Source organism: Syngnathoides biaculeatus, chromosome 10, assembly GCF_019802595.1.
Source record: "Syngnathoides biaculeatus isolate LvHL_M chromosome 10, ASM1980259v1, whole genome shotgun sequence".
Classification (NCBI taxonomy): Eukaryota; Metazoa; Chordata; class Actinopteri; order Syngnathiformes; family Syngnathidae; genus Syngnathoides; species Syngnathoides biaculeatus.
Genome location: NC_084649.1, coordinates 5281530 through 5305694, shown reverse-complemented (window position 1 = coordinate 5305694; position 24165 = coordinate 5281530). Strand labels below are relative to the sequence as shown.

The window sequence follows — 24165 nt, the reverse complement described above, 5'->3', positions numbered from 1 at the left end:
GCTATAAAGCCCCAGATTGGATCAAGACCAAGTTGATACGAACCTCCTATTTATGACTGAGTTCTGCATTTGATAATTGCAAAATTAATTGCAAAACAGATCCTGGAAATCCGTCACATATGCTAATAATTAAACATATTATCTTTTAGAGTTCACCAAGAGAAATAGTGGTACTAGGCACACATTTTGACGGAATGATCCAAAAGGCTTCAGGCTAAGGGTCAGCACCCAAAAGTTATACAGGAAGAGTTCATGAAAACAGAGAACCTCGCCTTGGGGTGCATCACTTTTTCTTTTGCGCTGCGCAAACTACTTCATAGTGAGCAACGTAAATAAAAATGAGAATAAAAATTGAAAAAAAAAATGGAAAAACAAGAATCCACATCCACTAAAGCTTTCAGTATGACGCACTCTTGAGTTTGTCAATTTGACTCAAGATGGATTAATTTAGCTGTGGAAAGTATAGTATTTTCAGTTTTGCTGACTTGAATATATTTACTATGTTTATGAATTATGTACTGCGTTAGCATAGGCCGGGTTTCGTACCCATTCGGGTTGTGTCACCGCCATCGCTACGGAACTATCGTAAAGCAAGGACCCGTGGACTGCAATTTACTGGAAACGTGACGTGCGTGAGCCCAGATTTCACTGCCATCTAGTGGCGTTTTTGGAAATATTTCTCTGAGTTACAGGTATGACATTTGTAATTTTCAAATTTACGGCTCTTTCCACCTTTCTCAAAGTTAGTTGCACATGTACAGACATAACATTAACCAGACTCTTGATCACCTAAGACCTAATCAAAAAGATTAGAAGTTGTGCCTTCACTGAGCCAATAGAGTACTGACGTCTTGAACAACATTTTTATTCCTTTTCCATTGGATATCTGGAGAGTGGGTAGACACATGATCAAGAAAAGACTTGTTACCTGAAAGAGAGGCTTTCCTCTTTTATTCCAAGATTGCTGCCACGCAGAAGTTTGCAGTCACATGACCAGTGCTGCCACTTGTAAGGCTCGGAGGCATCGCTGGTCATACATCAAAAACAGTAAACTCTTGCTTGATGTGTAACATTTTGTTCTTTTTGACAAACAATTCCGGATGGGACTAACTCAAAATTAATGTTAGCTTTAGCCATAAGAAAATTATATTTCAATAAACTATTTGTGATGGTGGTAAGCTTTTAGGTACTCTATTCTGAACTAAAAAAAAAAAAAAAAAAGCCGATAATAATTTGTCTACAGCAGCCATTAATTGGTCAGTATTTCTCCAAATACACTGATACATTCTTTTAATGATATAACAACAGACCAAAGGCAATACAAAAAAAACATCTTGACAAATATACCAAAATACGACTGTGTGATGGATGCCATTGAAAGACAACGATAAATGTCCCCCCTCAAATGCCACGTATTGAATGATCCGCGTTTTTAAGATCCAGCAGTGTGTGACCTGTCGTCCAAACGTTTGAACTCACACAGTTTCTGTCATGTTTCCTTCACCCGTCCAGTAACTTAAGGATGCTTTCGCGTTCCTTTAGAGCTTTCCAGGCCTGGTCTTTCTCCTTTTTGGTGGGAGTACGCTTCTTCTGTCTGGCTGCCATGATTCGCCGAAATCCCTCCATGACTTCGTTGTCAGACACCCTGACTCTCTGCCGCAGTTCCTGTTTGCGCATCTCCTCTTTTGCCAACCTAAGGAGCAGAAACCAATGAAAGGGGCTTCCCAGGACCTGGCACTTGCCACAAGGTTGGCTTTGGGGCACAGCCTCACCTGAGCAGCTCCTGCTTGCGGATTTTGTTGTGAGCAATCAGGGCTTTGAGCTCAGCCTGTCTTTTCTGAAGCTCGACCAGCACCTCGTCCTCACAGTCTCCTCCCGGACCGGGTCGTTCCTCGGAGTCCAGGAGTCCCTGGGCAATCAGTTCCTCTTTGATCCGAGCCTCGAGAGAACGTGTGTGAGGAGCACTAAAATGGGAAAATCGTGATACTTCATTGGTTTGACTATAATGAGCGCACAGAACTTTGGATGTGCCAACAGTGGGCAATCTGGTTTGATATCAGAAAAAGTTGGAATAAGTGAACCCCTGCTAATTGCAGAGTATTGGAACCCAAAGGAAGAAATACCAGTTCATGAATATGCTCATGAAAATAAAAATCATTTTTCATGTGAACCAAAATAAGAAATGGGAATGAAGGCAATGATAATGAATTCGCTCCTCAGAACGACAACTTCAAGACCCTTTGCGTTTTGCGGTTACTACACTATTAATATTATTATTTTATATACTACTTTCAATTTCAGACTTTTGCAGTGTAAATACAAATGATGTGCAATGCACATGTTTAGGCAGCAGTGGAACAATAAGTAGGTCAATAACTAACTTGGGGCATGATCCCCTTCCAGTGTACAACCCAACTTCTTTTCCTTTCAGCTTGTCCCGTCAGGGGTCGCCACAGCAAGTCATCTTTTTCCATCTAAGCCTATCTCGTGCATCTTCCTCTCTAACACCCACTGTCCTCGTGTCCCCCCTCACAGGTTCTCGCTTGGAGTGAACAGGTTGGGTAGGGTTAGAAACTTGCTCACTAGAGGGACAACCAAAGTTGGATGTTTTCGAGACAAGGTTAGAGAGAGCAGACTTAGATGGTTTGGACATGGTCAGAGGCGAGAGCGTGAATATATTGGTAGAAGGGTGCTGAGGATGGAGCTGCCAGGCAAAAGAGCGAGAGGAAGACTAAAGAAACCTGTTCACTCCAAGCGAGAACCTCAGCTTCTTCATTTCTGCTACCTCCAGTTCCGCTTCCTGTTGTTTCTTCAGAGCCACTGTCTCTAATCCGTACATCATGGCCGGCCTAACCACTGTTTTATAAACGTTGCCCTTCATCCTAGCGGAGACTCTTCTGTCACATAGAACACCAGACACCTTCAGCCAACTGTTCCACCCCGCTTGGACCAGTTTCTTCACTTCCTCACCACACTCTCCATTGCTCTGTATTGTTGACCCCAAGTATTTGAAGAAGTGTACAAGCCAACTACAGGACCCCCCCCAAAAAAAAAAAAAAAAAAAAAAAAAAAAAAAAAAAAAAACAAAAAAACACAGTCCCAGGATGGACATGTCAGGAAACAATGAGTCCCAGCCCTGAAACAATGAGTTCCTGAAACTTATCATAACCGAGTACAGCCAGAGTAATCTAACACATGACGGCTGTTGCTTCGCGGTCTTGCTATCTTGCAGATTTTCTTTTTGTACAAATTGTACAATATTTTTGTTATCCATTTGTTCTCTCTCAATATGTTTCACACTCCACAATACCACCTTTTTACAAAGATTTTTTTTTGTCCCCCTGATGTATCACAATAAATGATACATTACTGTTAGTACTGCACATCCTTTTTATGAACAATTAACTCATTTCTAAAGAATATTGAACATTTACATTGTAGTAGGGAACAAGAAATAAAATGTATTCAATTAAAAATATAAAAATAAATCTGACTCGCTGGCAGTCAAGCTGTTATGCACAAGAATTACACTTAAACATTTTGCACATAATCTATGTATTGACTCATTAACCCACTGGGGTCCCCAAAAATGTCTTTCTAAAGCCTGGAAGAATTCACTGAACAAAAAATAAAAATAAAAACACCATGGATGCACTTGAAAGCTTTTGGGCTTTGTCAGTCTTAAATCAGATACCATACATTTTGAAATCAGTTCAGCGTGTATCCACCCTTCCAATTAGTTGGGATAGGCTCCAGCACAGCCATGCCCCTAGTGAGGACAAGCAGCGCATGTAGGCTAAGCATGCTGAGCATGCTAAGCAAATGTAATAAAGTTAACTTTGCCTTTGTCCCACTTGTCTGCCTCTACATCGTTCTGCCAGGAACAGTAACCTACCCTACTCTGCCTCTGAGTGGTTACCGCCAAGATTCATGCTTTTGATTCACTGTGTGTGGAAGCTGTTCACCAACACAAACACACACAACACACACACACACACACACCACACACACACACACACACCACACACACACACACACACACACACACACACACACACATATCAAACGGGATCCCTGGAAACAGTTCATTTTTTTTTTTTTTTTTTTACATACTATTTTTAGAGCCATGAACACTGTAACTGTTCTTTTCTGATATCTCAGACGTACCTAAAAGATTTTCCTTGGCTTCGAGGAGATGTCCCGGCTCCATCATTAGCATCCTTCCCTGATATGTCTGGTATAGGAGAATCCTCCATGGGAGATATAATGTTCTCCTAAATGCGCCAGAGAAGACATCATCGTTTCAGGTCAATATCAGTTAAACTCACAATGACCCCCCCCCCCCGTGCATTATGGGTCGTGCAGGGGGTTAGGGAGGGGCACCATGGGAGTACCGGTGGACTGCACTGGATCCCTCGGTGTGGGACGCGTCCTGTCCACTGGGTGGTTCTCCAGTGGGCCCCTGGCCGGATCCTACCCTCTATTTATTTGGTGTGGGCCACAGCCTCCAAGGGGCAGGCCCAGCAATTACAGGACGTGACTGTCTGTCTTTGTGCATGTAAAATGGTGTCAATTCACTTGCATGTGTCCGCAGGCAGACCCCCGGGACTCTTTCACCAGGTGGGGGCATCCACTTATTGCGACAAATAACTACTGAATATGCAAATATGTGAATTGTTTGCGTATCCCCCTACTTATACTCTTATGATCTATAGACTTATAATTTATTTAGTTAATCCTAATACATTTCAGCTGTATAGCTGGATTCACAACCCTTGTCCTGCATGCTTCTCTTCATGTCCCTGTCCTTCCCTCTCAGGGTGTAGTGCTACAGCCCAAAGCAATATATGCATGTAATCTTGCTTTGTTGTAAATGTATGTAATTATTTTTTTCTTTCATGTTCTGTTTCTATTATATTTTGTTATATAGCACTTTGTCTTTGTTTTATTCCCCCTCTAGAAACTTTGTTCTGTTCAAGTGACTAACGTTCAATAAAACATCTAGAAACCTTGTTCTGTTTGACTGATCGACTTTCAATCAACATCAATTATAACTTTTTTGAAAAAGCACAGAGACTCTTGGAACTCCAATAAGACACAATAAAACAGTTCTGACAGAAAAGGGATACAAATCCTCCATTCTGTCTGACCTCACAGCCAAACAGGATTAAAAAAAAAAACTCAATCGTTAAACATGAATTCTGGTGCAGAAAGCTGCGTACAATTACAAATGCATTGTATGTAAGTGCTTCACATTCCCAAATATAACTACCTCCACGAGAGCCTGGAGGAGACGTTGAGTGAGAGGACCGAAGGGACAGCCATCTTCCGGAGACTCATGCTGGGACTCGGACTTCTTCAGCAAGGAGTCCACATCTAGTAAACATCAGCCGAGGGCACAAACCCACAATAACGTCACAAAGGTTACATTGTGTATGCCTTTTGCATTCTAGTCATTGTGTAAATGTAAAAGGAGAGGAATGCGTACTATTCCAATGTAAAAGCAAAATGCGATCTGTTACTGTGTAGAATCAATCAGTATTGTATGAAGAAATTACAACTTTGTGGAAATGTCCCAACATTGTAGTAAAATCGTAGATCTTAGTAACTCGAATAGAATTCCTCATACACTGCAAAAACACATTTCATTTTTTGTCTCACTGTCTGAACTCAAATTAGGTGAAACCTCTTCTGTTTCACAGCAGTCAGGATCACCAAAATTATGTCATTTTCTTCAATGCCACAATAATGTAAAGAAGATATTTGAGAATTCTATACTATTTTCTTCAAGGTCAAAAGTTTTAATACACAAAAAGTACATCGGGAAGCCCCGGTGATGAAGTCATAATTTAGGATGCTCTTGATAGGTTAACTGACAATATGTGAATTAATTGATGCCACACCTGGGGATTTTGTTAAGGCTAAAGCTCAAACAATATGATTCCTTGTTTGATATCATGGGAAAATCAAAAGAAATTGTCCATCAAATAAGAGAAAGAAGCATGGAGCTCCAAAAGACTCACCCATCTTTGGGTGCAATTTCCAGATGCTTGAAGGTGCCACGTTCATCTGTTCAAACAATTATACGCAAGTATAAACATCATTGGAGTGTTCAGCCATCACATTGCTCTGGAAGGAGACAAGCTCTGTGTCCTAAAGGTAAACATGTTTCAGTTTGAAATGTTTGAACTAACCCAAGAACCAAAGATTTTGGACAAAGACTTGTGAAGATGCTGGATGAAGCTGTAAAGGAAGTGTCATTATACACAGTGAAACGAGTCGTGCACTGAGATGGGCTGAAAAGGCCACTCACCGAGAATGAACCCATTACTCCTAGAGAAACAAAAGACAGGTTACAGTTTGCAACAACACAGTAAGACAAAGATCTTAATTCTGGAGATATGTCCTGGGGTCTGATGAAACTGAAGTGGAGATGTTTGGGCATAATGACCAACGTTACATCTTGAGGAAGAAAGAGGGAACCTTGTAAATGTGAGAACAGCATAGCAACTGTGAAGCATAGAGGTGGCAGCATGACGATGTGGGACTATTTTGTTGCAACAGGAGCTGGACGTCTTCCTCAAATTGACGGCATCATGAAGAAAGAAAGATATAAAGGAAATATTTCAAGAAATCAGCCAGGAAGCTAAAACTTGGGCGCAAATGGGTCTTCCAAATGGGCAAAGACCCTTAGCATACTAAGTACTAAATGGTTAAAAAGTGGCTTGAGGATGAAGTCACTGTCTTGGAGTAACCATCACAAAGCTCTGATTTGAAACTTATTGAAAATTTGTGGGCAGATCTGAAAAGGCTTGTGCGAGCCAACTGACATCAGTTCTGTCAGAAAGAATGTGGCAGGATTCCAAAAGAGTACTGTCAGAAGTTTGTGGAAGGTTACCCAAAATGTTTGACCAAAGTCATGCAGTTCAGAGGAAATGGTACTCGATACTAAGGTAATGTATGTAAATTTTGATCTCAATGAAAATAATGTAAAATTGTCTCAGAAATTCTCTCATTATTGTGGCATTTAACAAAATCAAATAATTTTGGTGATCACAACTAATGTGAAACAAGAGAGGTATTGTCTGATTTGACTTCAAACAGTCAGACAAAAAGTTATGCGTTTTTACACAGTACATGTAGACTTCTGGCTTCAACTGTTCGTCAGCTCAAGCAACACAAAACACTCGGGGGGAAAAAAAAAACCCACCAGCTCTAAATCTTAACTACACCAAGAGCATCTAGACAAGAGCCGTCAAACTAATTTCTGTCACGGGCTATATTATTGGTTTGGTTTCACTCAGAAGACCAGTGTGACCACGAAACCATATGGTACGTAAATGTTTATTTGCCTCATCATATTATTACATATACACAACAAATGGAAAGAAGAACTAGTTTTGATGATTTTATCCCTGATATATGCACGATTTGTTCCCGCGGAGGATTTCCCGGCCGACATATTTTGTCAAAAACGATAAAACTTGTTGTAGTGTGACATACTTCAAGGCAAATGATTTGGCCCTATGATGCCATAATGAAAAGTCTAGCTTGATTTTTTTTGTACTATCTCCCATATAATGTGACATAATGACAACAATTGATTAGTTAATTTGACTATATTAGTAGAAATATTAAATATTAAATATCTATATATATATATATATTAAATAATACAATATTTAAAATTTTTCATCAATAAAAATTCTTGATCTGACAAACTTTATCTGAAAAAAAGTTAAATGCACAGGCCTGTCAAGAATAAACATGAACGTTCTATACCCACAATGTTTTGAAAATGCTGAAAGTTTAGGTCAACATAATCGGCGTTCGTGGCAACAAGTTTGTGATAAATTGTAAACAAACACTCCTGTCGCCAATCGTGATGTGTTGTTGTGGGAGGGTGGGGTGGGGGGAGCACGCATCGCCGCGATTGCCGTAAATAGGAGGCTGGCTTGCGAGAACATGGCTTTATGTGCATGCGCTCGACGTATTGGCCACACCTGAATCAAGCGACGAGGTGCATGATAGTTGAAATTTTTTTTTTTTTTTTACGCCGTCACACTGCCTCACGATCAACGCAATGAGCACCCATGGTGTAACTGCATTTCCTTTGACATGGCTCATGTTGTTGATGACTTTTGACGTAAATGCGCTCGCAGTACGTGTAACAGCTCTGTACATCCGCTTTCCGCTTAACTTCGGTACATGCTCAGTACGGTTAACTTGCATTTCCTGTTTCCGGGTGACTACCGGTTGTTTTGGAGCAGGGTTGATTCGTCAACGTTTATGAAATAAACACTTATTAATGTCAAGACTACACAAAATAAGCGGCATCTTGAGAGAATGCGAGGGGAGGGGCGTTATTGTTACTAGTGTTAGTGACTCAACATGGCTACGCTCATGAAAGCAAAACAACGAATTCAAACGCATGTTCATTCAATGTTGTCAACTAATATCCGGATTAATTTCAGGCAATTTTTCCTCAATTTTCCAGAGGAATTTTCATGAAAATTTGAAAATCCGGAATTCCGGAGGACTTTCATCACTTTACATTAATGGTAATATTAATAACACTAAGTTAGCACTCATTATATCTGTCATGTTATAACGTTGGTTTGATCTGACAGAAAAGTTACATTTATGTCAATGGCCAATCCTTAAACGCCCCCATTAATGTTTTGCCTTTTGTCTGAAATGCTCGAGAATACTTTTGAAAATACTCGATATACAGTACACAAGTACATACAGCAAATGAACAAGTCATCTAAGTCGACACATTGCACCATCTCGTGATCGGTTAAGATTTTTTTTACTCGCTAACCTGCCCCAACATTCCTGATTGTGTATCAAATATGTAGCTTTTCACTGATGATTATTTACTATCACTACAATTTTTTTAGTAAATAAAGCAGGCAGGGATTGGCAAACACTTTTTTACAGGCAATGACAGCAGAATTCTGTCACCTTTTGCATCGAGCTCAGACAGCGGACCACCCAAGAGACTCTTCTTCTTGTCATTGGCCCGAGCGCCTTCTCTTTGCTCCTCCAACAGATCCTCCTGAGCCCATCGCTGTGAGTAGTGTTTCCCTAATGCTGGAATCTGCAGTTAACACACAGAGCACCAAATCTCAATAAAAAGCTCTTGTCAGAAAATACATGCTGTTGAACATACTCGTAGCGATCATAAATGGCATACTTTAAAATATTCTGCTTCATCGTCTGGTGGTTTTAGAAGTTCCTCCAGCAAGCGGATCTCTTCATTTGTTATGTCGGCACAGTACGGCTCAACAGATGCCCAGAATCTGAAAACAAAAACAAGACACACTGACAACCATCTACAAAAGGTACATACTGACAATGGCCTCTCTTTGACAAAGTTTGCTGATTTACAGTACACAAAGAATGATCTTATTTTTAGTTGAGGAAAATCTGTAAATACAGGAGCAAATGAGAATATTGGGAGTAAACTCAAAAAGTTAAACTGTATTGACTCATTAAAATCTTTTCATTTCAGTAATTCCCAACTAATTACTTCAGTAAAAATAACTTTTATGTACCGTGGAAGGAAAAAGTTTGTGAACTGAAAAGAATCTTAAAATTTTGCATGAATTGTTCGGAAAATACAGTTCAGTTTTCATCTATATCTGTCCATCTGTCCGTTTTCTTTGCCGCTTATCCTCACAAGTGTCGCGGGGAGTGCTGCAGCCTATCCCAGCTGTCAACGGGTAGGAAGTGGGGTACACCCTGAACTGTTTGCCAGCCAATCAGAGGGCACACAGAGACAAACAGCCACACTCACAATCACACCTAGGGGAAATTTACAGTGTCTAATTAATGTTGCATGTTTTTGGGACGTGGGAGGAAACCAGAGTATCTGAAGAAAACCCACACAGGCACAGGAAGAACATGCAAACTCCACACAGGCAGGTCAGGGATAGAACCCAGGACCTCAGAACTGTTAAACCAACGCTTTGCCAGGTGACCTACCGTGCCGCCTTCACCTATATCACAATTAAAAAAAACTGCTTAAACTACACACAAACCATAGTTTTCATTGAAAATAAAGGTTCACAGTCTTCTTTCTGGTTGGCTCGTTAGGGGTTGCCACAGTCCATCATCTTCTTCTATGTACACCTATCACCTGAATCCCCCCTTTGACACCAACTGCATTCGTGTCTTCCCTCACTACATCAAATCAACCTTCTTTTTGATCTTTCTTGAGCTCTCATGACTGGCAGCTCCATTCTCGTCACCCTTTTACCGATGGTGGAGGACTTTAAATATTTGAGGTCAACAGTCCAATGCAATGGTGAGTGTGGTAAGGAAGTGAAGAATCCGGTCCAAGCAGGTTGGAACAGCTGGCGGAAGGTGTCTGGTGTGTTATGTGAAAGAAAAGTCTCTGCTAAGATGATGTACGGATTATAGACAGTGGTGCTGAAGAGACAACAGGAAGTTGAGCTGCAGGTGGCGAAAATGAAGATGTTGTGGTTCTATGAGCTCATCATAATACAAGGAGGAAAAGGCAAGTGAATCCTTGATTTTAGTAACTGGTTGACCCTCCTTTGGCAGGAATAACCTCAATCAAACAATTCGTGTAGTTGTAGATGGAATTTTGGACAATTCTTCTTTAAAAGGTTGTTTCATTTCAGCAAGATTGTTGACATGTCGGATGAGAACAGCTCTTTTCAGGTCTTGCCACAGCATCTCGGTCATCTTGAGGTCAGGAGATTGCCTGGGCCACTCCAGAATACACATTTTATTTTTCTGAAGCCATCTTTTATTGATTGTCTTCTGTGTTTGGTTTATTGTCTTGTTGCAACAGTCATCCTCTTTTGATGGTCAACATTTTACAGATTGCTTTAAGTTCTTAACCAATGGCAAATGCACGGTCCAGGCACTGTGCAAGGAAAGCAATGTTTTGATGTCAGTGTGCTGTTCCATTTTGTCTCCTCACATGACATGGCTTTGTTTCATCATTCAATATTTTGCCAATACTACTGTAATGATGTAGAACATCATTTTTTTCAAGACATCAACAGCCACCTCCTTAGTGTTCTCCCATGAGCCTAATTTTCGTTTAATATTTTAGCATTTGGGTTAACCTGTGAAAACTCAATTTGCTGTTTAGAACAAACCCAAAGACCAGAGAGCTCTTGAGTGAGAGAAGCCAACCGTTTCGAAGCTGAACGAAGAGGAGAAATGGATGCTTCTGATTTCATTCAATCATTCACACGTAGCAATGTTATGCTAGCGAAGAACGTCTCATTCATTTATACGTGACGTGTATTAAAAATCAAATATAGGGCATATCTTCGTGCAAACAGTCTGGTTAAGCTTCGGCCGCGAGCCGGCAAGAAAGCGACACGTTTGTGCAGTCCGATCATCGCTAAATATCGCTCAACAAAGAATAATGTGTCAATCGTTCACACGCAGCAGTGTTATGCTAGCGAAGAACTTCGAATTCATTTATACGAGACATGTATTGAAAATCAAATATAAGGCATACCTTCGTGCAAACATATCTGTTCCGGTTGATATTAGATGGATTTAGTTGATGATGCGGTCTTCCACAAAGTTTGATCCATCAAAGGCATCTTTCGTACTGGGTCTTCGGTTTTGGAAAGGGTACGAATCGAACTCCACCAACTAGCCTTTCAGGATACCTGTCGTCACTATTACAAAGTCCGTGACTACACCTCTTAATCATATTTTTTGTTAAATAACCCAAATACAAAACGCTAACAAAACCTATACTGGACCATGCAATGTTGTCTGAGAAAATGGCGGGAGCAAAAAGGGGCGTGGTTTATGCAGATCTCTGGCCTCTGATTAGTCAGTGACCCGGATTGCGCAATATCCACAGAGGGGTCAATTCACTCACTACTCTTTATTGATGATGTGACTCGTGACGGTAGCAACAGAAAGGATTTTGAAGTCTATAAAACCATTTTGACAGTTTACAGAAAAATGCATCCAAACTCATCAGGAAAAGCATCTTCCTCCAACATGTCAATGGCCCAAAACACACTTCCAACAAAACAAAGGACTTTATCGGGGGGAAAAGTGGAAGGTCTTAGATTGCCCAAGTTAATTACCAGAACTTAACCGAGTCAAACATTCATTTTACCTCCTGAACAGAAGACTGAAGGGAGAAGGCCACAGAAACGAACAAGAACTGAACGAGGCTGCAGTAAAGGCTTGGAAAAGTATTTCAAATGAAGAAAGCAACAATACGGTGAAGTTAATGGGTCACAATTTGATGCTGTCATTGAAAGTAAGGGTTATTTCAACAAATATTAAATGTTATTCACTTAATTAACTAATTGAATCATGTCTGTTCCGATTCTTTTCAATTGAAAACTGGGTGGCTTCAAACAAAAGGTGCTTTGTCCAGAATTGTTTAAAGGAATAGTCCGCTGAACAATGAAAAGCCTTCATCCGATAGGTCATGTCATATGTACTGTACCTAGAAAATTTGAGGTTAATCCGATATCATTTAATGATGTTTTTAATCAGCAAATCCAAATTTTCATGGCCCCCACCATTTTGGCGAGCCACATGACCTACTTGCGCGGATGTGACGTCTCCTGTGCGTAACCAAAGAAATCATGGTCAATTTGTAGCATAATCACATGCAGTACCACCACCATCGGGCATGTGAAAATGACCTACTGTATTGTGAAATTTTGCCATAATTCGGATAGAAATAATCCGAGGAAGGCTCGGTGGCATATTCTGCCCAGTAAGAAAAAGAAACATTTAAGGACCCAGTGGCTAGTGAAGTGTGGTCGCCCATAGCCGTATGACATATCTACAGGTGTATTTGCGCATTTATTCAAGACCAACACTTTGAGAGTACAATAAGTCTCTGAATTCTTTTAAATAATATTGTTATGATGTTGCTAACCGATGATGACAAAAGTACGTCTTACCATTAATGCATCATGCAGGCGTTGAGACTTCTACCTGTTCATCATGACCGTAATTCAATTTGATTTGGCATCATGATGGTGCGATAGTGAACGGTTCTTGGCGACAAAGCCATGTCTTTTATTTGTTTGATTATCTAGTTTTTATGCGAAATTGGCAAAATGTTGATTGGCAAAGTCGTGTTCGAATGCTTTGGCATACTCCCCATCTGTGAATTTCAACACACAGCAGAAATCTCCTGCTCCACAAAGGCTGTCCATTCTTGTTGAAAACTTTGGTACTCCTCATACATTTTTCTTTGAGGGGTCTTTGTCAAAAGTTTCCATTATTATTGTTCCACACAATCAACGTTCGACCGTTCTGCACCTGGTATTAGTTCGCGAGTCAGACTCCATGTCATTCCGTCGGAAAATATCCAAGTATCCACATCCAAATATTCACCATTATTTACAGCTACAGGTTCACATCTGTATGGACGTATTCCTCGGTCTTCCCAATCAACCAACACTGCTATTTCTTCACCAAATGTGGATAAATCCGAGAACCCAGCGTTGTCAGTGATTGTGTTTGCGCACAGGAGGTGCACAGGAGACGTCACTCCCTGTTTTGTTAAGTCATGTGACTCGCCAAAATGGCAGTGCCAATGAAAATTCGTAATTGACGATAAAAACACCATTAAATTATAACGGATTAACTTGAAATTTTCAAGGTACAGTACATATGACATAACCTATCAGATTAAGGCTTTTGATTTTTCAGTGGGCTATTCCTTTAATAAATCTAGATGTAAATACCATGAAATAAAAGCTGGAATTCTGAACTTTGGTATCATGTTAATCTTTTGATCTGAAACCCAAATATCTTCAGTATAGAACAAAAACAAAGGAATTGACCTTCTTTGACACTCCAGTACTTTTAGAAGGGACTCCAATAATTTATAGAGATGCTCCTGTATAACATGACAAAAACTGTTGCTGACCTGTTGGGCACATCATTCTTAGGAGTGCGAGGAATGTCTTGAGGATCATCTGTAAATTCATATTCTTGGACTTTTGGTTGCAGGTTTTTGGATTTAGGTCTGCCAGGACCTGGCCCTGGCCCGTGGCTACTTTTGCCATCTAATTTCTGCTTCTTTGGCTTGTGGCGTGATGATACAGCAGGGTCAGGGTCTTTCCCCATCTTTAGAAACCGCTTGTCTCCCTTTTTATCCTGCCAGTCAGTGAGGATCTGCAACACAGGACAAAAACAAGTACAAAAGGTATGAAGAGCATTAATACCGCTACTCACCATAACATTAATGCAATTAATACAGGATAAACAACTTTTTTTTATTATTATTTTTCTTTTTTTTACAATGGATTCTCTCTCTCTCTCTCTCTGTTGTCCCTCTCCTCTAGCACTTTAACACAACCTGATGGTCAAATGGTCAAGACAGACATCCAATCCACACTGGATTTCGGTCCAATCAACTTTTTCCTGAAAGGATTATTTGTTTTTACTTGCCTTTTGTATGTAGGCTATGAGGACTGTCATTCAAAACCTACACCAGTGGTTAGGGCTTATGGTAAGTTCTGAGGACCTGCGTGGGTGTTTGCACGTTGTACCAGTGACTGCACGAATTTTCACTCGGTGCATCAGTTTCCTCCTACATCCCCAAAACATGCATAGTAGGTTAATTGAAGACTCTAAATTGCCCATAGGAGTGAATTCGAGTCTGAATCAATGTTCCCTCCCAGCTGCGCACTTGTCACAAACTCTCAGCGCGGAGGAAAACGGATCCAACGCAAACTACAGGCTGACGTCTTTTTTTTTTTTTTTTTAAACACGGCAGCACACTGCCTCTCACATATCTAGCAGTGTGTCGATTGTTTGAAGCCTGCTGGCCGCCATCTTGGTACCCCCAAAACGTGTTGAGGATATGGTTTACAGGTTGGATTATGGTGGGGTTTTTCCTCAAAGTTTGGCATGTAACATTAAAACTGGTTGTAGGAGCTTGACATGTTTTCAGTTCTGGTAACGTGAAGGAGTTTTAATACAACTTGGTAAGCCAAAAAAGGCTAAGTGAAAAGGAAAGACACATATTAAAAATTTCACAGAAAATGTCTTTTCTTGCTTCTCCACTGATGAAGTTTGGGAAAATATCTACGTCACTTTTTTGCGGAAAACCACCGGCCTATAAAGGTGAAGCAGAGAGTGAACAGTTAACAACAACTGTAAACAAAACATTGTTCAAGTGACTTAAGCTCATCAGAAAATAAAAAAGCCTTTACTAATAAACTTTAACAGTGTCAAAGTAAATCTTTCTAACTTAGCTGTGGAATAATTTCTCACAGCAACGAAACTGGCGATTACCGCACAGGTCAGCATGGTTGTTTGGGGAGTATCAAGATGGCAGATATCTGCTTTTGGAGACTTCAGTTTTGATGGCCAATGAGCTATCCAGTCTTTTTTTTTTTTTTTTTAAGATCAGTGGCCACATCGGGCCACAGAGTCTACTTCCTAGTTTACCTGACACCGCCCCCCCTCCATTTTAAAGGGGTACACTCATAATTTCAAAGCACCAAGGTATGTGAATAATAGAAGAAAAAGTGGTGAAACTGGACGAGATTTTCTCTTTTTTGATTAAAAAAGGTCTGGTCTGAAGCCAAAGTAGAAAATGCAGGATAAGATGGTTAGTAAAGTTAAAATTCCACCTTGGTGCAACCTGATAGAGGATGAAAGCACAGATGATACAGTGCCCAAAAAGCCTATTCCGTATTTTAAGTACAGCAGGCAACATAACATTAACCCTAAAACTGTTTGGGAGAATCATTCAGGTTTCAACATGCATTGAGAAAGATATTCTGCAAGCAATAATTTAGTTTTACATTAAGAAAAACAGATGGGGATATCATTGTGGGTTAAAAAAAAAATTATGAAACAAAGGTGGAAGCGACATTTCCCATTTCAAATTTAAAGTTGATAGTTGGCGTGGTATGTATCTGTATTGTAATGCATTTTTTTGTTTGTTGACATTTTCAGTATGAGTCTGCAAAAACACAAAATTGCTCTTAAAAATGTTCTGATGGGAATGTGATGTGAACCTTTTAATTAGCTATATAACTCCAAAGGATGACACTGATTGACCACAGTCCATACGTCTGATGTTGCTCACAGTGGTCAAAGGGAGCGCTCACGGCCTTTGAGTATTTGCTCAGGCACATAAAAAAATCAGAGGGAACATTGGTCTGAATGTGTGTTTTTATATTGATGTGCCCCACGATTCGCTGGAGACTAGTTCAGGCTGTACCCTGCCTCTTGCCTGAAGATAGCTGGGATAGTTTCCAGCACACCTGCAACCCTAGTGAGGATAAACATTACCAAAATGAATGAATGGTTGTCTGTCGCTTATATGTAGTCTGTGACTGACTGGCCTTCTGCTCAAAGTTAGCTGGGATAGGCTCCAGCATATGTGGTAGAGAAAATGCATGGACGGATGAATTGTTCCCTTTATTTTCCCACCTGTCTCTGCTCCTCCAAAGCTCTGAGCCGGCGATTGGCTGAGGACAGGAGAGTCTCAAGCTCCAGCTGCAATGTGTCCAGCTCCTCGATGCCAATCCCATCGTCCTCTGAGCGTCCCAGCACGGCTGTGTAACGGGGACACATCTTGACGTGCTCCACGGGCTTGAAGTCGTGGGACTTCAAAGGGGGGCAGTCCTTCAGCTCACTCATGACGCGGTGTACCTGTGGCCTGAACTGTGGGGCGGGGAGGATAAGGTGAGGAACGTTTGAATTGAGTCCAACTTGTTACAAGGGTACGTGAGAAATGCTCGTTTCTCCAGCTCACACTGCAAAAACGCAGGCTTGGTTCATACATTGATTGCCTGCAGGGCCCAACCCGTAAATGCGTCTGCAAATATCGCAAATTATCACTGTATTTACATGGTAACACCTCCATATGCTTCACACAGTGGCGTTATATGAGTCGTTGAGAGATAATAAACGGAGATAAAATCTGAAATCTGTTTAATTTTACAGGCGGCGATATTTACCGTCAGCGAATGGCATCCATGATGGAAAACTCCATTGAAAGAAGGGTTGTAAAACCGTCGAATTCACTGAGATTACGACACAGTCACAATATTTCTGTTCGTACTTAAGAGAATAATAATTTAGTAACCATGGTAAATTAATACATTGATACAGTGCTGTCCAAATTTCTCATCAGGCAATATTATTGGGCGATATCAGCCCTGTGTAACAATGGTAGAGTCGGATTAAACCATATTGTGTTCGGATATGCTTAAAAGGATACGCAATTTCCTTCACCCACGGTTAAATTGAGTCGTTCAAAGTTACTGTTAAAATTATTGACGTTTTATTAAAATGTAATTATTTTAAATGTCAAAACTGTACAGCCGGTAACACTACAATCACGATACAAAAGCCTCCTGCTAATACAGCCAAATGGACTCGTCCTTTAGAAAGCGTTCGTTTATGAAATAGGCATATTTAAAACGGGCGGAGTAAATAGATGTAATCGTAGAAATGCATATCAGGTAACGAAACCCACTTCCGCTTACTATAATATAAAATACAACAAGCGCATCATTTTGTTTCTGGAGTATGCAGGATTTACGGAAGCTGAGTCCTAGGCGTGGCTTAGGAACTTCCGTCTTTTACGGTCCACAATGGTAAGTCTACTTTTCAGCTGGATCTTTTACTTTGTTAATTTAGTCATGCATTTACTCGGTTACATCAGACTAAATCGATGGAAACATGCCAAAACGTGAGGTTTCCTTGTTAATAAAAGTGGTAATATTTTTTCTTTCAATGATTCCCCCCCCCCTTATTTTTGCAGCACTTAGCTTTTTCCTGTTACTACTGTGTTAATATTTATCAACAGGTTTGGCAAAGTAACAGTGAGAGTCAAGATCCACCTTAAAGCGTTCAAAATGTAATGTTTTGCCATTCCTCATTATCATCGTTATTTATATTATAAGTGGTTATTATTGGTGCTTTCTTCCGTTCTATTTTACCCGTCCGCTTGGTTTCGAAACCTGACATCTCTCAACACGATGCTGCTGTTTTTAGAGTCGGACTGCAGTTTTGTTACAAAACATGCAGGCAGACACTGACTGTGTCCAATTTGTCCCAAGACAGCGACTCTGCGTCCCTACCTAAACGCTGTGAGGGCCACCCTGCAGGCGGCTTTGTGTTTGGAGAACTTTTCCTCTCAGGTGGTGGAGCGTCACAACAAACCCGAGGTTGAGGTCAGGTATGTCACTCTGGTTTTCCTTCCTACTTTGGAGAAAATCGCGAACCTCCTTACAAGTTTCGACCTGTGCAAACTCGCGCAAGCCAATCTTCGAGCGTGGATAAATGGGAGAGGTACAGGCAAGGTGTGAAACTGGCTTGCAGCAGCCTCTTAGCAGGCGTCACTGTATAAATGAGAACTTGAGAAGTCTAACAATTGGGCATACTGTATTTTCATTTGAGATCGTTTGAGGAGTTTCGTTGATTTTAAAGAGAGAAAGAATGCCTTGACGTCGCAGTCTCAATCAATATGAATTCCACGATCTATCGATCTTTCTGTCCAAACGTTATTCCATAGAAATATGAGCATGTGTGCAAGGTTAAAAGGCCAGACTTATTTAAAGTGGATGAAGTCATTAAAATAAAGTGCAATAATTGTTCATCTCAGTTTGCAACTAATATTTTTAAATAGCTGAGGTAAATTGGTTTGTTTTGGGTGTTAACAACAGAGTGTGAGTAATCATAGTACTTTTATATAGTGGTGGTACAATGGACCTTTCCGACCTGTCAATCAATCATACAATAATAGCCAATCAGATAGCCACATTGTTTTGACCCCTGGCTTGACACGCCCCTCTTGTGGTTATGTCCCATAAGCAATGCTGGTTATCAGTCGTGTCTGCTTTGAAAAGTTAATGTTACGAACAAACTCGTCCTCAGGTGCGCTTGGGGAACGTGCAATTCTGATGAAAGATAGCCGGCTAGGTTACAAGGGTGATTCATTTTCCAAAGCTTAAAACACAGTTGACGAAGTGTCTACGATGGATTAAGGCTCGTGGAAGAGCGCACGTACAACTCAATGTGGACAATATCAACAAACACAAGGCTGTATGATCGAAGGTAAATGAGGGAGAAGTAACTTCTCTGAGTTTGATTGAATCATTATCAGTGCTTTATACATTGCAGGAGAACAACTTTTACTTTGTTAGCATAATCGCTGACCTGCTGAATGAAGTGTGTAATGTTTTATGCCGAAGAGTCGGGTTAGTGATACGTAAATGCGCGATATCATGCAAGAGAAATGTCTATTTGCCCATTTGTATCACAGAGTTTTAAGACACAGCACTGGGTTCCATTATGAGCCAGGTCAAATGAATACACCCATTCACTTATAAAGACTACAATGATATTACTCGTGATCTTTCCAAGTAAAAAGTACTCACCCTGCTTTACATGCTCAGTACAATTCCACAATTTTATCCTGTTGGATTTCAATATGAAGTTTGTGAGGCGTCGAACGTTTTTGCATCGATCGCCAACATTAACTGTAATTCTGACATTGCGTCCTGCTCCATCCAAATTCTTAATTCCGTGTAATTATCCTTGCGTGAAATAGTTGACACCTCTCTGTAGAACCCTCTTGGATAAGTCTGACGCATTTGGCAAAAATACATACTGTAATGTTACCGGGAATACGCGGTAGAGAATCTACTTCAAACCTGTCGCCATTTTGGAAGATTGTGGGAGATGGCAACTGTTGCTAAGGGGGGCAGAGCTGAAGATCGCCAGTTGGAAAGGTCTATAATGCAGTGGTATTTAAAGGTATGTCTATCATATGGCTGTGCTAATGCTAAAAACGAAGTTGTTTTCCCAGAGGAAGTGTGTTAGGAGCCTTCACTGTAAGAACTGGCCCATCTGAGTTGAACAAATGATCCAATATAAGTAAAACCTCTTTGTCTTTTTTTAATTGTCACTTTTTTGTCTACTACTGCTAGTTGCAGATAAATTTGTTGTTCCCAGTCAAATATTTTGCAACTATCATGTCTCAAGTCACTGTCAATCTAAACTTTGGACAAAATTATGGTATGACCCGGTCATGCTGGGTGCCCTCAAAAAAGGCTCCAACCAAATCATGTGCTGGTATGACCAACTAAAAAAGGTGTACGCATCAGTGCTAGTAGTGTAAAAGATAGTCTAGAGGCCTGTTGTATGAGTTGACGGCAATGTTACGTGTCCGATAGAACATTGTTTTTGTTATTATATACAGGAGCAGTAAGGAGCTGCTGCTTCAGCCTGTTGTGATCAGCCGCAATGACAAGGAGAAGGTTCTCATCGAGGGATCCATCAACTCTGTCCGAGTCAGCATTGCTGTCAAACAGGTGATCCGCTTCATCTTCATAGTGCAGTACAAACTCCAGTTTAGCTTCAAAAGACCTACAAGGAGACTTTTTTTTTTTTGTTGTTGTTGTTATTTAAACGGTTTACAGGTGTCTTAAAATTGTCTGGCATTCTTTGGGCAAATTACGAAAAGGATGAAAAATTCTAGTACTAAAGTTGCTAACATGTAAAAATTCACTTCCAGAATAATTTGTCCAAATTTCTCTGAATTTTGATATTTTCAAAAGTTTAAGAACGTTTCCATGCCACAATCTTACTTTTTAAAAGATTACGGCTTCGATATTTGTCATTTTAATGTTTTTGGTTCATCAACTTTGTTACGGCGGAGGCAGCTGTAGCCTCCATTAAGTACCAGTACATCATCAAAAATATCTGTATCTCTGGATTAATTCACCTTTGCCTATTTTGTTTTCAACCCCGTTAAAATAAAATAATGCAAGTCTGCTAATACAGATTTATCAAATCTCAAATGTCAAAATGAAAACTCAACACTCTATTTTGCAAGCAAACAAATACAGCTGATAGACTGAAGGGGATGTATGCATTTGTTTGGTAGTTTACGTATGGACACGTGGTTTCTATTTTGTACAAAGTACTGCTTGTATACATACAATAAGTACATATTAGAAGAACAAATTTAATTGTCATATGTATCCACAGTCGGTGCTAAAACATCCCAAATTCCCCCATTGTGGGACTCCTAAAGCTTATCTTTTATTACAAATGTGTAATGTGTGTTTCACCTGCCCACGTTCTGAAGTGACGTGTGGAGGGATGTATTAAATGTCTGGTTCAGATGCAGCGTCCTGTGTGGACCTGTATTTTTTTTTTTTATATTTACATCTCTAAACACACATTAATTGGCATTATTTTTTATGAACTTGCTTACTCTCCCTGAAAATGCACTTCCACCCAGACCTGTACTGCAAGTGCATTGTTTCACCAAATCACTTATTTCAAGGTTTTGCGACTGCTTGAAATGATCGCTCAGCAATTAGCATGCCTGTGACTTTGTCTTCGCATAGCCACTCCTCTTCCTTCCTTGTAAGAAGCGTAGTTTATCCGCTACCATGGAGGCGATAATCGGTGATTTAGCAATGCATTGACACCAGAAGGAAAGAGTTGCATGCAGGTCGCTAGACGAACGGCTACTTGTTTTCAAACAGCCCTGCTGAGTCTGAAGGGAAAAAAAGCAAGCCTCCTTAACAGAGACGAAGCCTCATTTTCTCAAGTGGAGGCAGCACAAAGTCCCAAAGTTAGACTTGTCAAGTAGTGTAGAGGGACACAAAAAAGGGGGACTTAGGGTTGTACAGTATAAGTACAAAAGAAGAATTGATTGTCATCAACTTTGGGAGGCTCCACTATACAATAATTCTTTTGGTTTTCTTTGTATAATCTACCCAGTAAAAACATTTGTGCCGTGTGTGCCACTTCAGGCTGACGAGATCGAGAAGATCCTTTGCCACAAGTTCATGCGCTTTATGATGATGAGGGCAGAGAACTTCTTCATTCTCAGGAGGAAACCGGTCGAGGTAAGAAACAGTTTGATGGTGGCCCCGTGATTACCTTGCACAGTAAAATGATCGTGACGAGGATATCCAAAACTGTCCAACACTTTACAGTTGTGTAATAGGTTTTATAGAGTTTTTTTCATTGTTTATAATAGTTTTCAGTTCATTTACAAAATGCCCTGTGATAGGTAGGCTTCAGTTACCCATAACCCAAATGAAGACATGTATCATAAAAAATTGGGGGATGGATACATTTTTGGTCAGTTGAATAATTCATCCATCCATCCATATTGTTGAAGTCATTTCCCCTGCTTGATGTTATATGACACATTTTTTTCTTTCAGGGATATGATATAAGCTTCTTGATCACAAACTTCCACACAGAGCAGATGTACAAACACAAGCTGGTGGACTTTGTCATCCATTTCATGGAGGAGATCGACAAGGAGATTAGCGAAATGAAGTTGTCCGTTAACGCCAGAGCCCGTATTGTCGCCGAGGAATTCCTCAAGAATGTATGTGATGGGGATACTGCACTTCTATATGTTGAATGTTCACTTGATGCTCAGTCTTGTGGGTTAGGGTTAAGTCATTTTTATTTTCTGAAGTTACTTATGCATGTCCACTTATTCAACACAATGTACTATATTTTAAGAGACAAAATTAGTAACATGAACCAATTTTGCAATTATTTTCCCACAGTTCTGATCACCTCCGCCTCCCCTACTCCCAGAGTGTGGAACGGCCAGTTGCGATAGAACTTTGGGTGAGCCACTGAGAGAGAAACGTCACCCCCCCATCAATGACCTGTTGGCTTTGTGTAATCACTCATCTCTGTATTCATCGATATCAGTGATTGTATATAAAGAAATACTTTACTCAGTTTCAGTGTCTTACCACTTAGAACAAATGCCCAAATGAACAAAGGCGGGTCCTTGAAGTATTAAACTCGTTGATGTCCATGAATACAGAGACTTTGGGTGTGTTCACATGCAATTAAGTAGTTAGGTGTTACAATTAAGTGTATGCAAGTCTGTCTGCCCTGTTATTGTCAACTTTGTCTTCAAATACGTGTGCGGAAAAGTAAAAATTATGTCACCAAAGTGTATAAAATAAAGCACCAATGTTTCTACATTTTTTTTTTTTGTCATTCGTCATTTGTAGTGGATTTTTTTTTCCTGAGTTGAGGTTGCTGAGCAGTTCAAATTGAGGCAGGCAAGAATGTAATTTGTGGTATTATTTGTAGTTTCATACCTACCTTATGTAGCCTGTAATAATATTTCACACAAGATGCCTTTTAAATACTAGCATTTGAGCATGTTCAAACCAATTATCCCTATCCTACATTATATTGGATTGTAAATTAGAATTATTAATTGATCAATATTGTCAAAAATATCTGTTTGAAAATGATATCCCATGTATTGATGAGCTAAATCTGTTGAGGTTTAATAAAGCATTTAACAATTGTAATTGTTATTTGCTCACATTTTTATTCAGTACTGTAGCTACACTTACCGGTAGTTTCCTTTTGCTGTTTATTAAAAATGACACATCTCTGCAATGTTACGTCAACATGTACAGGAGGACTTTTGTTCCTCTCAGTTCTGTTTGTTTTATTTTTGATTGAACTTCCCTTTGGTAGGTTAATCCAGCCTGGGATGCACAATGGTGTTTCTGATGCAAACAGTATGGATAGCAGCTCACGGTAGCATTTTGTGAGTGGGGGGTCGAACTCCACACCCCACCCCAACATTCAGCCAAGGCGTGTAATTGATTACCATTGCACAGAGTGCCACTCAGTCCAAGATCGCCAGTGGGTGTGTATCTTCTCTATTCGTAATGTGAGAAAGTCAGGTCCAGTAGTTGTATATAGTGCTCAAACTTTCTAGCATCGGAAAATTACTTTTTTTTTTTCCCAAGTGGTTTGTAGAACTCTGACTGTTCTTTGCTTTTGTCTCCTGGATCTCAGAGATGTCTCCACTCATCTCATATGTTTAGATATTGTCTTGAACAAGGATTCTAATGACTGCAAATTTCCTCTCGAAACCAAATTAGTTCCAGACACATACACCCCTACTTCTCAGGCCAACTTTTTTAGTTATGTTCCATAAATAGATGTCTATCGGCAACCTAAAGCAAGCAGATTATATGACGCCGAAAAGAGGAACTCGGCTGCAGTACATTTCTACCTCAAAATTATTGGTACCACTACTTTTGTCTTTTTTGTAGCACTTTACTTATAGGCAATGTACTGAAATGATGTCAAGGAGCTTTATATGAGTAAGGCTATAACTTTTGTAAACAG

The 24165-nt window shown here is 40.1% G+C and overlaps 2 protein-coding genes across 4 annotated transcripts; one reads left to right on the top strand and one right to left on the bottom strand.

Annotated features, from left to right (window-relative positions):
- Positions 1-889: 889 nt before the first annotated feature.
- tada3l (transcriptional adaptor 3 (NGG1 homolog, yeast)-like) lies at positions 890-16644 on the bottom strand. Its single transcript, XM_061832710.1, has 8 exons — positions 16435-16644; positions 13913-14160; positions 9200-9305; positions 8968-9103; positions 5273-5376; positions 4168-4274; positions 1773-1964; positions 890-1693 (listed from the first exon to the last, which is right to left on the bottom strand). Exons 1-8 carry the CDS (start codon positions 16642-16644, stop codon positions 1501-1503), a joined length of 1296 nt encoding a protein of 431 aa, XP_061688694.1. The 3' UTR covers positions 890-1500.
- Positions 16609-22995, top strand: LOC133507551 (actin-related protein 2/3 complex subunit 4). Of its 3 annotated transcripts, none has more exons than XM_061832712.1 (7): positions 16609-16689; positions 17545-17606; positions 18072-18190; positions 20216-20327; positions 21783-21878; positions 22202-22372; positions 22560-22995. In XM_061832712.1, exons 2-7 carry the CDS (start codon positions 17604-17606, stop codon positions 22563-22565), a joined length of 507 nt encoding a protein of 168 aa, XP_061688696.1. In that variant the 5' UTR covers positions 16609-16689; positions 17545-17603; the 3' UTR covers positions 22566-22995. The 3 variants fall into 3 exon arrangements, with proteins under 3 accessions (XP_061688696.1, XP_061688697.1, XP_061688695.1); XM_061832713.1 differs by lacking the exon at positions 16609-16689 and adding an exon at positions 16971-17009; XM_061832711.1 differs by lacking the exons at positions 16609-16689; positions 17545-17606 and adding an exon at positions 17669-17701.
- The last annotated feature ends 1170 nt before the right edge of the window (positions 22996-24165 follow it).